Below are 13846 nucleotides of genomic sequence, written 5' to 3'. Positions count from 1 at the left end.
AAGATTATGGATCACACTGGATCAGACTCTTCACTGGTGTGGGATGCATCTCACCCAACTGTACCCATCAGCTTTGGCAACCAGTTTAAACCAGCGTATTTTCTTTAGGGTGCAGTAAATCATGAACCCAGTGAAGCAGATTAGAACTCACAAGATGAATACCACCCTAATGTGAAGAGAAGCAAAATCAGGTATTCTGTGCACAGGTGCTACCAGCTAAGTATGCTGTTGGAAATTATACAAATTACACTCTTTGTGAACATCATTTCCAGAAATTAGACTGGATCCTCAATCAGAAGTTGGGCACCTGAAGCAACCATAATGTTCAGGTATATTCATTATGTGCTACAAGGAGAGGGACTGGCATAACAACAGTATTGCTAACACCTACCCCACTGAATGGAAAGTTACTAAAACCAGATGTTAAATATCACTTCCTCTCAGGCTTTGCATCTTATTCTATGCAGGAAGGACGTGATCTCTTAAATCGAAATTCATGAGTCCGCACCCTTTTCTGGAGCTCCTGGCTCCCTTCCTGTAAAACCAAACTTTTGTTAAAACTTTCTTCCAAAAAATACTGGTAGGAGAAGATAGAGACCCACATAAACCTCAGTGTTTAAAGTATTTCGCCATGAAGTTCAATAGCAAATCCTTTATTTCTCTTAAGGAATCTGAGTGAATAATCCCTATAATAACCTGACATATAGGTCACATATAGAAACATATGTATCCTATAGATGCCCTTATACCAGAAACATAATTTCCTCCATAACCTTATGTGTTTTGAAGGAGCACACATTATGAGACAGAAATTTACATTTATCGGGTTTAGCCATTTAAGAGAGATTTCTGCTAGCTACCAATCAACAAGAGGCTATAACATTGGCAAATATCATTCAACAAATGAAACATGGTCTTCCTCTTACTTCCCACCCCCCACCCCCCCACCCCCCATGTTTTAAAGGCTATATGACCATATAAGGCATAGGCTAAAGTAGCTCATTTGATCAAAAATATTGTATAGGCAGTTATTTAACAATTTTTACCAACTGAGAAAACCAATCACAGAGTTTTCTTACTAGTAACACATGAAAGCCTAGGAGGTATTAAGAATATCCTACAAAATTACAAATAAAAGTAGTTGTATCTAAGAATTTGGCTGGAAGGAATGAGGGAGAATGGATGAGTATCAGTTTGAGGCTACTAAGTATTTTACAAATCAATATCAATAGCAATCCTCTTTCAGCTATCAGCCAATGAGAATATCTGATTTAATTTTTTTGGAGTGGGGAGAGGTTGCTGTTTTAAAATGCTACCTAGATCTTGATTCTGCAAACCTGGGAGAAGAAACAAGGAAAGAAGAAAAATCTGACAGCTGATCCTCCGCATTTTACCTAATTCATCTCAGAATAACATTATTTTTAATTCACTTGACTCCAAATTAATTTTATGTATTTTTAGATTTTGGAAATACTATCTCAACATCATCCTATTGCTCTTACGAAGAAGTTAACATCAGGAAGAGCTGCATATGGTGCAAATCAGATTTACCATGGTTTGGATTTAGCTTCAAATACTACTCTAAAAAAGGGCTCCTTATATTTCTCTTGTAGCAAGAAGTGTGCATATTCCAAAACAACTTTTAAGTAATAATATTAATATTTCTGATAAAAAATCAGTGTGGCATTTCACAAAAGAAATGGCAAAACTACACATCAGCTCATAGAAAACTACGAATTCTACACACCAACAAATCCTGACAAATACTGAATTACATAATTTTCCGTCTGTGCAACAGAAGATGCAGGACAACCCATGCCAAGACCTTAAAACAAATCTCCTTGCAACTCACTAGCCGCAAAAGAAACAAGAAGAAACAAAGAATGGGCAACTTTTGAGACTGGTACAATTTAGACACCTTAGTATGTCTACAAATCAGATATTTAATCACCTTTCTCTGCATTATCATGCATGATTCATGATACTAACAAGAACTGAAAACTAAATTGATAACGCAGGCCAAATCTTTCAAAGATTTGAAAGTCCAGATTTTTTTAGTAAGATGAATATGACTTTAATATCAAAATTATCTGAATCCTTCAGTACGAGGAATAATCTACACATGATTTTGTATGGCTACAACAGTGTTGCTATGCAAAACAATCATCTCATTTATTCATTTATTTGAAGTTTTCATAATTGCAGGACCAATGTAATAGTGCAGTAGTACCAATTTAAGGTGTCTTTTGTCAGTTATGGCTAGTTCTGTTTCCAGAGAGTGTTTATAGCTCAGTAGAACACAATCCATTACAACAAATTTATTGCAAATATTTTAGAAGGAACTTTTTTTGTATGATACTTTAAAGGAACAGTTAAGATGATACTTATTTTGCATCTAGACAGGCCTTTAAAATCTCAGTTAGGTAAGAAGCTAAAGCCCCTTATGTTTTAAATGTCTTGCTAAAAGACACCAATGGAAATGAATAGAAGATGCCCTCTCACCCCATACTTCACTAAATTATTATAGGATCCATTTATTTCTTATCTACAGCCTGGGAAATCTTTTTTCAGTCAATGGAATGTTATCTCATGTAAACCAGAAATGAACTGATTAAATGTCCACATCAGTCTATTGGGATAAATCGCTTTACATACCTTACACCACAGGCTGGAAAGTCAACGCAGTAATAAAAGAAAAAAGTAACACATGACTTTGTATGTGTTTGTTTGGTTTTCCTTCAGCAAAGACACGGACGCTACAGAACGCATGTGAGATGGCTGTACTTCAGTAGCAACTGAGAAAACTTTTAAGTATAGATTTTAGAGACAACCATGATATTTCGTGGGAGAAGTGATAACAAAAATTCAGATACCACCTGTAATTCCTGTTAGATCTTTCAGGACATGGTATGTCCATTTTGTTAGTTATATTCTGTATGCTCAGTGCAATTAAATGGTAGAGCAAGAAGATACAGCATCTCCTGAAATAAATGAGACTTGAACTCAGCTATTCTTAAACTGAATTTGCCTAGATGAAGATTGGTCCATTAGGTATTATGCATCTGCCCTTGTGCAGAATATGTATAAATGAGCAGTTCTACTGCAAAACCGAGAATCCCAGAACTGATGAAGCACTCTTACTTACGACTTGAAACCTGCATTTCAGACAGGTAGACTGTGCCCGTAAAGAGTTGCTGAATGCAAATGGGTCACAGTTTTTGTATCTTTAACATCTGTTGTTTATACCCAAGAAAGCACACCAGGGGCAAGAAAATTGCTGTCAACTGAGTTAGGGAACAACAATAAACAGCTTACTGTAAGCCTCTAGCTACAATAAAATTGCTGTCAATAAAGTGTGGCTGATACAGTTTTGCTGTGCTAGAAGAACAGATTCTTTGGAAGTGAAAATCTGAAATGGAAGCTAAAAAGATCCTCCCTTGTTTCTATATACAAAAGAACATTATCACAAAATTCCAATAGCCTTAAACTCTCAAGATCCATTTCTCACTCCTGTGTGTGGCACAAATTTATTAGCATTTGTGAAACTTTGGCTTTGCACATTCAGGACAGATGAGACCCCAGTGATTCTGCTAAAAATCTTTTGCATGGGAAACATTTAAAGAGAAATGAAGCATGCTAAGCTTTTACTGTCTGTATCTGTATACACAAAATGTTCCCTACTGTAGTTTAGCATTTCTACTGTCACTATTGAAAACGGAATTATATCTTAAGGTTATGTTCAGATTTCCATTATAACCCCCAGTTTTCACATGCTCTTAACTTTCTGAAAAATTCTTCTTTTCAGCTGAAATTTTCCATGCTTGGTCTCAACTCAAAGATGAATTTCTTTAGACAGTTGAGCAAAATATGCTAACCTATTTTTCAGCTACACAAGGATAGAAAAATACACTGTACATTTTCACAATTTCTAATATTTTAGTATAGATATAGATATATAAATATACAGAACTAGAAAACAATTGAATTTCACATGCAGAGGTTTTTCTGGGTGACTAGTCCTCACCCAAGACTAATATCCATGCTAACACATAAAACAAATTAAGCATAAAAAAGAAACAACAGAATCTTCTCTTTCTTAATATACTAAGTGTTAAAACAAGGCCACTAAAAATAATACCACACACAGAATTATGGAATGCTATGGTTACAGAATTTTAATATTTGCAGGTGGCGTAGGCTCTGCATTGCTGTTCCAATGCAGATTTCCATCAACTTACGCACTTTGAAATTGCCACTCTAAGTGTATCAAATTAAGAGTCATTAATGTTTTCAGCTTGTCTTTTCTCTTACATAAACCCCAAAGTTATAAATTTGAAAACTACAGAGTAGGACAACATCAATTACATTTGCCACAGAAAGCTTAAGTGATGTGCATTGATCAGGGGAAGCCGGCTACTCGTTCCTTGATCAAGCAAGAAGTCCACTGACTGAAAAAGGAGTAAAGCAAGCTCCACAGAGGTTATGTTATTGACTATATGATTAAAAATATACCTTAGTATGGAATACATTTAATGTGTCAGTCAAGCCCCAAATCCTTAATTTGTGACATCAGAGCACAGAAATAAGAGGACACTGTTAACATATATTTAGCTTTCCTGAACCTACTAGAACTGTGCACATTTCCCAAATTTATAAACTATCATCTTGATTCAGAAAAGTGCTTAAGAGTGTGCTTATGGCTGTCTTTCTTGAAGACAACATCTGAAGTCATTTGGACTTTAAGGATCTGCTTCAGTCCCACCACTTTAAATGAAAGTTAAGCACGTGCCTAAATGCTATTTGATTCGGAATGAAGACTGAAGGTTTTGCTCATAACTCATACTGATACTTCATGTGTGTGTGTGTTATTTGTTCGCTGCTGTACTTTGAATCTGATTAAATGAAGTTGTTAAAATTTAACATGGGGATAACCACAGTAAATTGGGCCTAATTTCTTCTATCATTTAATCCATTGTTAATCTAATGACACTGAGTCAGAGTTTTTTGCCTGTTTATTTGCTTTTTATAAGAGAGAGGTCTTTCACAGAGAAGACTACAACATGTTGTCTTCTACTGTATTTCTATGTAGCTGTTTGGTGTAGTGACTTACTAATTTGAAATGCATTTTAAAATTCAATCAAATACTGAAAAGAACACTGATTGAGAAGCCTGCATAGATTTCAGTATTCTTTATGAGTCATAACACTGATTTTGGAAACTGAGCTATAAAAGCTGGTGGTGTTCAACATCCTTTCCATACTCCTAATTATGTGAATTAGCATTTAGAACAATCCCAAGTTCAAGTATTCAAAAATGCTCTTTTCAGAGCATCCACCAGGTTTACTGCAAGATAGGCACTTGAAGGCGGCTTTGGTTTTTATGCTGGGTACTTGTGAAACATCAGCCTGTGCAATTCAAAGTGACATATGAAGACTTAACCATAGAATTTCCACTAAATTTGATGATTGCACAGAAATTGCCCAGCAAAAACAAAAACAAAACCAAACAAAAACAAAAAAACCAACCCACAAAAACCCAAACCAAAAAACCCCTCCAAATAGCAACTAAGAAATCTGTATTGAAGTATTTATTTGTGAATTCTAACAGCTTTTTGACTTAAGACCCAGTTTTAACAGATTTCTAGGGCCAATCTCCCATTAAAAGTAAGGGGATTTTGCTTGAATGAAGTCCAAGTGTTCACTTAGGTCTCAGCTCTCTATTAGTATTAATGTATCTGGAAAATAGATACATTGCATGTGTATTTACCTTGGACTGAAAGAAACTAAGCAAAAATGGAGGATGCTAGTATTTCTTAGATATATATTAATCCTATGTTTCTTCTTTCCCTATCTTAACATCCTTCACAATTCCTGCACCCTTTGCAAAACACATAAAGAAAACTTGTTGAATATATAGGCAACTTAGTTCAACTTCTAACATTAGATACAGAGAAATCAATTATATTAAATCTCAAGAAAACAGTACAGTGGCACAGGACTAAGCAGCTCTTCCTAAAGAAATTTTAAAAATGTTTTTCAGACATTACGTTATTAGCACACACTACTATTCAGTAAGATTTTTAAGTCTGAATACTTTGCTTAAAGCCATACTCTATCACAAATCTAACCCAAAAGCACCTATGAAAGCATATTTAACTCCTCTGCTAACTGAATATTAACTAAAATGCATCCTAATTTCAGGAATTACAGGCAATAATAGGAAGGCTGCTAATGACTGCTACCATTGCTGGCTATACTCCTCCAGCCAAAAGTGACAGGAGGGCAGAAAAATGTTATGTACTGTAACATAAGGACACTATCTCCTTTCCCTACAGAATAAAAATACAGCAGCTCAGTTTAGATAAGTGTCTACCTAAGAAAGAGTTATATTTTCAGTAAGTTTTTGCAGGGAGTGATCTAAATTGTATGAGTATCTGCTGACTTCAAAAGGGATTCTATAAGACTTCAGTGGAATTTGAATCAGGTCCATACACAGGTATGATGACTGACACTATTATTAAACTGAAACCATGTACATGTTAATGTAATTAACACAGGTAAATCTGAAAATACTCTCAGTATTTTTTGTTTGGCTTTCCCCTCCCCTTCTCCCCCCCATATTCAATTGCACTGTGTGGAGTTTATACATTCTGCCAGGTAAATAATTTTTTGGGTCTCAACTGCCTGTAGATGTTGTGGGGGATTAAGTTTGAGATTCCTAATATAGCTTGGAAACCTAATTTAAGCTTTAAGAACAGAAAAGGGAAGTGTGGGTTGAGGGTGTTAACATTTTGTAAGTAAAACTGGGGAGAAAGCTTCAGCCTATTATCCACAGGTTATGCAGAGCTCTTCTACAAATTTTGGGATTATCTTTCTAAATTGGTTCTTCTTTTTTAACTTATGCTGACTGTATGTGTATGATGCTGTGTAACAGCCTGAAAACAGCTGAGAGAGTCTACCCTTAAAATCTTTAGAAAGGTTAAGGTTTCATGAGAATCTACTGCAAGTTTTCACTGTCTCACTGTAAGTACGAGTTGTTTTAGAGCAGTTACTTTAGGAGAACTGCCTTAAAAGTGCTTGTTTCATTCTTAGCATCTTGTTAGTGTGACACCTTACAGACAACCCAAAGTCAAGAGACAGTTCCGGGAACGTCACATTCATCTCAGATAAGGCTAATGCAACAGCAAGAGGATGACTTTATCCTAAACTTAGCTACTGTCAAAATCCTTTTGCAAAGACAAGCCTAAATGTGTCTCACTTGATTCTCTAGGATTCATATCGCTAATAAATTCAGACAAATCACCATCACTTGGAGGGTACGGCACCAGTGGGAATATGAACGCGGCTCCAAACACCTACAAAGTCGGTGCAAGCCAAAGCGAAGCGCTGAGGATGCTGCCTTACAAACACACAAACTTAACTACTGGCCGCTCCAGTGCAACTCTCATTAAATAAAAGGTTCTTTGGCTGCAATATCGGCTTGATCCTTCCTTTCTTTTCCTTTCCCTTCCCCCTACGACCCCCCTTCCCCAGCTACTGCACGGCTGGCACCGGGCCAGCGCTGGCGACGTGGTACCTCAGCGCCATCTACAGGCTGAGCGGACACCACGACCCAGCGCCAAGAGACAAGCACCAACAAAATAAATTAGACAGCACCGCGTTTAAATCTTTATTAGCAAGGAATTATTAGACTAAGGAGAAGGGAAAAAAAAGAAAAAGACACCTAATGCTGGATTTGGTTGAAATATGAGTTTCTCAGCCTCCTAATCCCTCTTCATATGGTGCATTTCACAGTTTAAAATGAGCTATGACAGACTGCTTATGCATTACTAAGATGAGAAAATATTTACAATGGGCTAACTTTTTTTTTTTCCTGCATAATTCAGATGTATTCAGAGAACGCGCTCCTTTCAAAAGTATGCTTTGGCCATTTTTTAAAATATGCAACAAACTGTCTATGCGATACCAACTTTCACCTGTTACAACAAAATCATTTTGAACTCAGAACAGAGGAAGACTTCTGTATGGCTTAGTTATATTCTACCAACAAACCACGTGCTTCACAGATGAAGTAGCTTGGAGATTTGGCTGTCTTTATTGAGGGGGGGGGGAATTTAACCCCTTTAGTAACACTAACTCAGCAAGGTTCCAAATCAGCTTGGACTGTAAAAGAAACTCAAGCCAACTCACTTTGAAATTTGAAACTGAAGGTACATATCCCTTCAATCTTGAAATAGTCAGATTTCCTGACTGAAATTTAGCATATAAGGAAACAGTTTTTCTTCTTCAATAGCTTTTACATTTGGACAAATACTGGGGAGAAAAAAAAAGTCTTTTTATTTTTCAGTTTTGCATAAGCACATGTTATGTGCACATGCATGGACGCATAATAGTCCTTTAACGATCAGTATTCTTCGAAACCCAAGGTATCAGAGGCATTTCACAAACGCATGGTTAAGCCCCAGGTAAACGATAAAGGAGCCAATTTTGCTTGGTTGTTTGGTTTTATTTTGTTGGACTTTTTTGTTCCCCCCACAATGTAACTAAGTTAAATTAGACTGAAACAAACAAAAACCAAACCACAACACAGTGGCACTTTTAATACTGGTTGACTGGGCACTTGTATGCAGTACTTATAGACCAGTAAAAGTGCTCGTTTACCTGTCTGGTGTGTAAGGGGCCCTTTGTCTTGAAGCCTCCTTGGGAACTGCACTCTGAGGCACTGAAGTGATCTGAACTAGTGGAAGAGCGTTTGGAAAGGGTGTCACAACCACCAACAAAGGTGTTGTCCAATGGGAGTTCCTGAATCACATGGTGCTTTTTCACTGAAACTGGAGTGTCAGGTTTGAGATGAAAAGCAGACTGCGGAGAGGCAGATTTGTAATGCTTGGCAAGATCAGGACTGTTAGGCTTAAAGGTTGTTGGTGGTGCTGTGCCCCAATCAAATCTTCCTATACTTTGCTCCTCCAGCTCCGCTGGAAGGCTTATTGTCCCGTTGATAGGTTCATGTACTGCATCATCAGGTTTGGACTCCTCAATGGTCACAAAGTTCAAAAGAGAGCTCTTCGGAGATTTCCTTTTCTTCCTTTTCTTTTTCTTGTTTTGCTTGTTCTCCTGATTGGGAGACATCCACTCAGCACCTTGCTTGCTCCTCTGAGAGGCTTTGAATCTGGATGCATGGCGACAGCGAACGAGAACAGTGACAAATATCACCACTATGACAACCATGGCACCCGCCACGATAGCGATCATGATCGTGAGATAGTCCTCATTTTGGTAGGGTTGGCTACTGTCTCCTATGTTCCGGTCCAAAGGTGTTTCCATAGTCCTGCGTATCAAGTCATAAATATAAGAGGCATTTCCAGCAGTATCATTTACATACAAAAACACAAGCACAAGAGTATGCAGGGATTTGGGATAACCCAAATCACTTATGTTGACAACTAAGCGATGCAGCCCCACATCATTAGGAGTCGGTTTTTCTTCCAGAGTGATATTACCTGTCACCGGATCAATCCGAAACAGACCCTTGTTATTTCCACTTACGATTGTGTATTTAAGCTCAGCGTTCATGCCAGTGTCTATATCTACAGCAAAGACTTCGGCTACCACAGATCCTGGAATTGCTGAGAGTGGCACTAGCTTAAAAGAAGTGTTAGAAGGTGGGTAGATGACAACAGGGCTGTTATCGTTAACATCCATGATGTTTATGGTTACTTTCGCCGTAGAAGAGCGAGGTGGTTGCCCTCCATCCACTGCCTTAACATCAAAAGTGTAGGAGCTCTGCTGTTCTCGATCAAAGGAAACATTGGACTTTATAACTCCAGAGTATGGATCCAGCACAAAGTTTTCATTGTCATTCAGGATGGAAAGAGTCACTGCTTTATTTTCCCCAGCATCCGCATCAGTCACCGTGATCACCCCCACTGTGCTATATTTTGGTAAGTTCTCTGATACGAAAAACTGGAAGTGGTTATGAGTAAATTTGGGACTGTTGTCATTTTCGTCCAACACAGTAACAATTACGGCTGCTTGACTCTGCAAAGGAGGGGTGCCATTGTCTCGGGCTGTAACAGTGAAAATGAAACGCTCCTGCTCTTCTCTGTCAAAAACTCTGGAGGCTGTCAAAACTCCTGTCTTTCGATCCAGATCAAAAAAGGAGGCATTAGGGCCAAGCTGATACACAATGTCTGCATTTTTCCCACTGTCTTCATCTGTGGCACTAATAGTTGTTAAGTATAGACCACGCTGGTTGTTTTCAGAAACTGACAGCTCAATTACAGGCTGGCTGAAAATCGGAGGGTTGTCATTTTCATCCTCCAGTTTAACTCTTACCAAGGCAGTCTGGTTCAAACTGGGCTTGCCAGAATCAGAAGCAACAATTTTAAAGCTGAATTCTTTGGTGCCCTCATAGTCCAACAAAGAAGAGGTCTCTAACAAGTACTGGTTGTCGTAAACCGCCTTCAAGTGGAAGGGGACCTCTCTCTCAATGAAACAGATCACTTTGCCATTCACATCAGTGTCCTTATCTGAAACTGTAATTAGAGCAATCTTTGTATTGATGGGATCTTTCTCAGATAAGTACACTGTGCCATTGATGGGACTTATTATGTACCTGAGGTCTATGTTAGGAGGGTTATCGTTTACATCAGTGACATTGATGGTAACAGTGGCCCGGGCAGGTGTAGAGCTACCATCGCTAGCGAGCACTGTCACTTTGTGAATAGCAGTCTCTTCTCGATCTAAGGACCTCTGAACTGTAATCAGCCCTGTGGTGTTGTTTAAAGCAAAAAATCTTTTGGTTGCAGGGGCGACTTGGGCACCAAAAATGTATCTGATTTCTGCATTGCTTCCTATATCTGCATCAGTAGCATGAAGCTGAATTACAGAGGTGCCTACAGGGGCATTCTCTGGTATATGAACCTCTACTTGACTCTCTTTAAACACTGGCCTGTTATCATTGACATCACTTACTGTGACTTGCAGGATGGCTGTGCTGGATTTCTGGGGGGTACCTCCATCCTCCACTTTGATTTTCATCACATAGGTGTCCTTTTGCTCTCTGTCCAAGTTCTGCTGCACGATCAGCTGAGGCCATTTCTCTCCTTCTGGAGTTTCTACAATATCCAGTCCAAAGACACTCTGCCCGTTTAACAACTCATAGTGCTGCACACCATTGAAACCTGTGTCAGGATCTGTTGCTGATGGGATTGGAAAGCGACTGTTGATCAGAGTGTTTTCTGGGATGGAAATATTGATGACAGGGGATGGAAACATAGGTGCATTGTCATTAGTATCCTTTACAATGATTTTTATTTTGATCAGCCTAAAAAAGTCATTGGGGAGAATCACCACTTCAAGTTCAAAGAAACACTCATTTTCTTCTGCATACGAAGCTCCAGCACAGAGTTTTTCTCTGTCTATTCTGTTAGATGTTGTAAAGATTTCCCCAGTGTTACTGGACACTTTGACCAGAGGTGCATCCCCTGCTTTAGACACCAGTCTGTAGACAAGGCTGGCACTGGTCCCCGTGGCAGCATTGATATGAGAAATGTTCAGGTCCTTTGGTATGTTCCCTATGGGTATGTTTTCAGGCAGCTCCTCTCTAATAGTGTAAATAAGTTCTTGAGCTATAGCAGAATCCAGCCTCAAACAGGCAATCAAAGCGGCCAACAGGTAAAAATCCCTCAGGTCCATGATAATGTTTTTATTCTCTTTTCCCGGATTTTAGGACTTAAAGGTTTCCAGAGAGGAATGATGCGCGATTTGCAAGAGGAGGCATGCATGGACTGCAGGATGCATTACATCTCATTTCTTATTTGGAGACAGCACTGTCAACACAACCACACAGAACAGCATTATTGGTTTTTTTTAGGCACGACAAATCCACAATCTCAAACTACTACTTGTTTTTGCAATGCACACTGGCAGCAGTACATTTTCCTACTGCTCCCTTTTACAAGCAATCCCTCCAGACAAATGCACCAATATCCTGTCGGCTGTATTTGCACAGAGTGAGGATGGAAATGACTACTTGCAGGTTTAAGGGTAGCTACCGTTTCGACACGTACTTTCTGAATAATTTCTTGGCACACCGTGTAATCCATAACATGCATTCCCCCTCCACCCTCCTCCACCCAGTCATTTGGTGCAAGTGAAAAATCTTCTCGCACTACTTCTGGATTTTAACTGCTATGTCAGCTGCCAAATGTAATTTGTTGTTTGCTTCCACACGTATTTTTTAGCTCTTGCTAACCAGATTTTTCTCTGCTCCTTGTGCCTTGCATGCCTCTCTATAGCTATCGTACTGGGAAATAACCACCCGGACATGCTGCTGCTGCAGCAGTCGTCACTGGCTACTTCATATCCCTGTTAACTGATGAGACAATAACAGGACTTACAGTTTCTTACACTCTCAGCTCAATGTTTCCCCTCCAGATGTTGGATACTTCTCTCCCTGATTAATAACCTTAAACTTCATTTGGTTGTTTTTAAACATAGTCTAAATCTGGAGGCTGGAAATTCCAAATGTAACTTAGAAGCAGTCAGCATGTTTACAGATCGGGGGGGACTATCTTTTCTGATGATGAGAGGAAGAAAAAGGTGCAGCCTTCCCCCATTGACACTGATCTCCCTTCAGGATGTTATTAGCAGCTGCCACACATAAATACTGCAGACTAATAATGCAGGTGAAGGAAAGAAAAAAAAAAAGAAGAAAAAAAAAAAAAGAGAAAGCGACAGACAGACTTGTGCTTGCATGCTCTGCTAACCACGAATTATCCGGGTGCAAGGCTGCCAGCACCTACAGCTCGGCGGAACGGGGCAGCCCCTAAGCGCTAATCTTATCTGCATTAAGCTGCACAGTAGCTGATGCCCGTGATTACTTCCAGCAGAGTGATGCAGGCAGGGATGCAGACAGCGAGTAGGTGAGCATTTACCACCAACCTCAACTGAATCCGAAACACTGATTCTTTCTCTAGATAAATATACTGCATGGTGGCTTTTTCTCTTTTTTCTCTTTCTTAAAATGAAATGCAGCACGGTGTATGGGTAACTTTGCACTTACGTTGGTCGTCTACCTTTGAGGATCTGCTGCAGCTAAGCAGTGATCTGTTCCAGCAGATACAGCACAATGCATCTGGTAAACCACCAGTTTTGGAGAAATCAGCAGCAGCCAAACGCTTCCTCCTCGAGGTATGTGTTGCTTCGGGGTGGCAAAGCAGCAACTCCAGGGAACAAATTCTCAGTTCTGTCGTTAGTCATCCTCCCCACGTTTCATTCCCGTTAAGCGGCGATCCTTTGGGTGTTTAACGCAACAACCCAAACAAACAGCGAGAGGAAGAAGGAAAAAAAAGAATCCCGTGCACTTCTTCAGACCGGGGGTATTTTCCACTCTGCACTGCACGCAATTCCCATGCCCTTCTCAGCAGAGCAAGAGGCAGCTACGTGAAGTCTGCAACTTCTTACTGGAAATGACAAGAGTTGGTCTGGCGGTGGTTCTCTTCTCCCTCTTTATCTCTGGGGCGATAGTTGCCCACGAATTCAGAAAAAAAAAAAAAAAAAAAAAAAATGAAATCCTAATAGGTTGTTGCTCTAGTGACGGGAGGAAGCGAGGCGCTCTCCCCCCGCCGCCGCCTCCTCTTCTTCCTCCTCCTCCTCCCTCTCAGCCTCTCAGCCTCTCTCCCTCCCTCCCTACAACACGCTCGCCTCTCTCTGAGCCGAAATTCTTGATATAACTCTCAATAAGCCCAGAGGGAGGGTGTGAGAGGCGCCAGACCTCCCCTCCCGCCGCGCTCCATTGGTCCGCTCCGTCCGGGGCGGGGCATAGGCGGAGCGCGGCCTTGCCA

At 39.8% G+C, this 13846-nt stretch overlaps 1 protein-coding gene across 6 annotated transcripts in view; it reads right to left on the bottom strand.

Moving 5' to 3' along the window:
- Positions 1–13714, bottom strand: part of PCDH9 (protocadherin 9) — a 779374-nt gene extending 765660 nt beyond the window's left edge. For all 6 annotated transcript variants that reach the window (XR_003989991.1, XM_030476037.1, XM_030476038.1 and 3 more), the window contains exons 1-2: positions 13066–13714; positions 8661–11830 (exon numbers count right to left, since the gene is read on the bottom strand). Coding sequence is in view for 5 of the 6 variants with exons in the window: in XM_030476037.1 (XP_030331897.1) it covers positions 8661–11696 (3036 nt within the window). In the remaining variant the exon portion in view is untranslated. The remainder of the gene's footprint in view (positions 1–8660; positions 11831–13065) is intronic.
- Positions 13715–13846: the final 132 nt, after the last annotated feature.

This window comes from Strigops habroptila, chromosome 2, assembly GCF_004027225.2.
Source record: "Strigops habroptila isolate Jane chromosome 2, bStrHab1.2.pri, whole genome shotgun sequence".
NCBI lineage: Eukaryota > Metazoa > Chordata > Aves > Psittaciformes > Psittacidae > Strigops > Strigops habroptila.
Note: the sequence above shows the minus strand (reverse complement) of the source record. Positions and strands in the feature narration are given on the sequence as shown.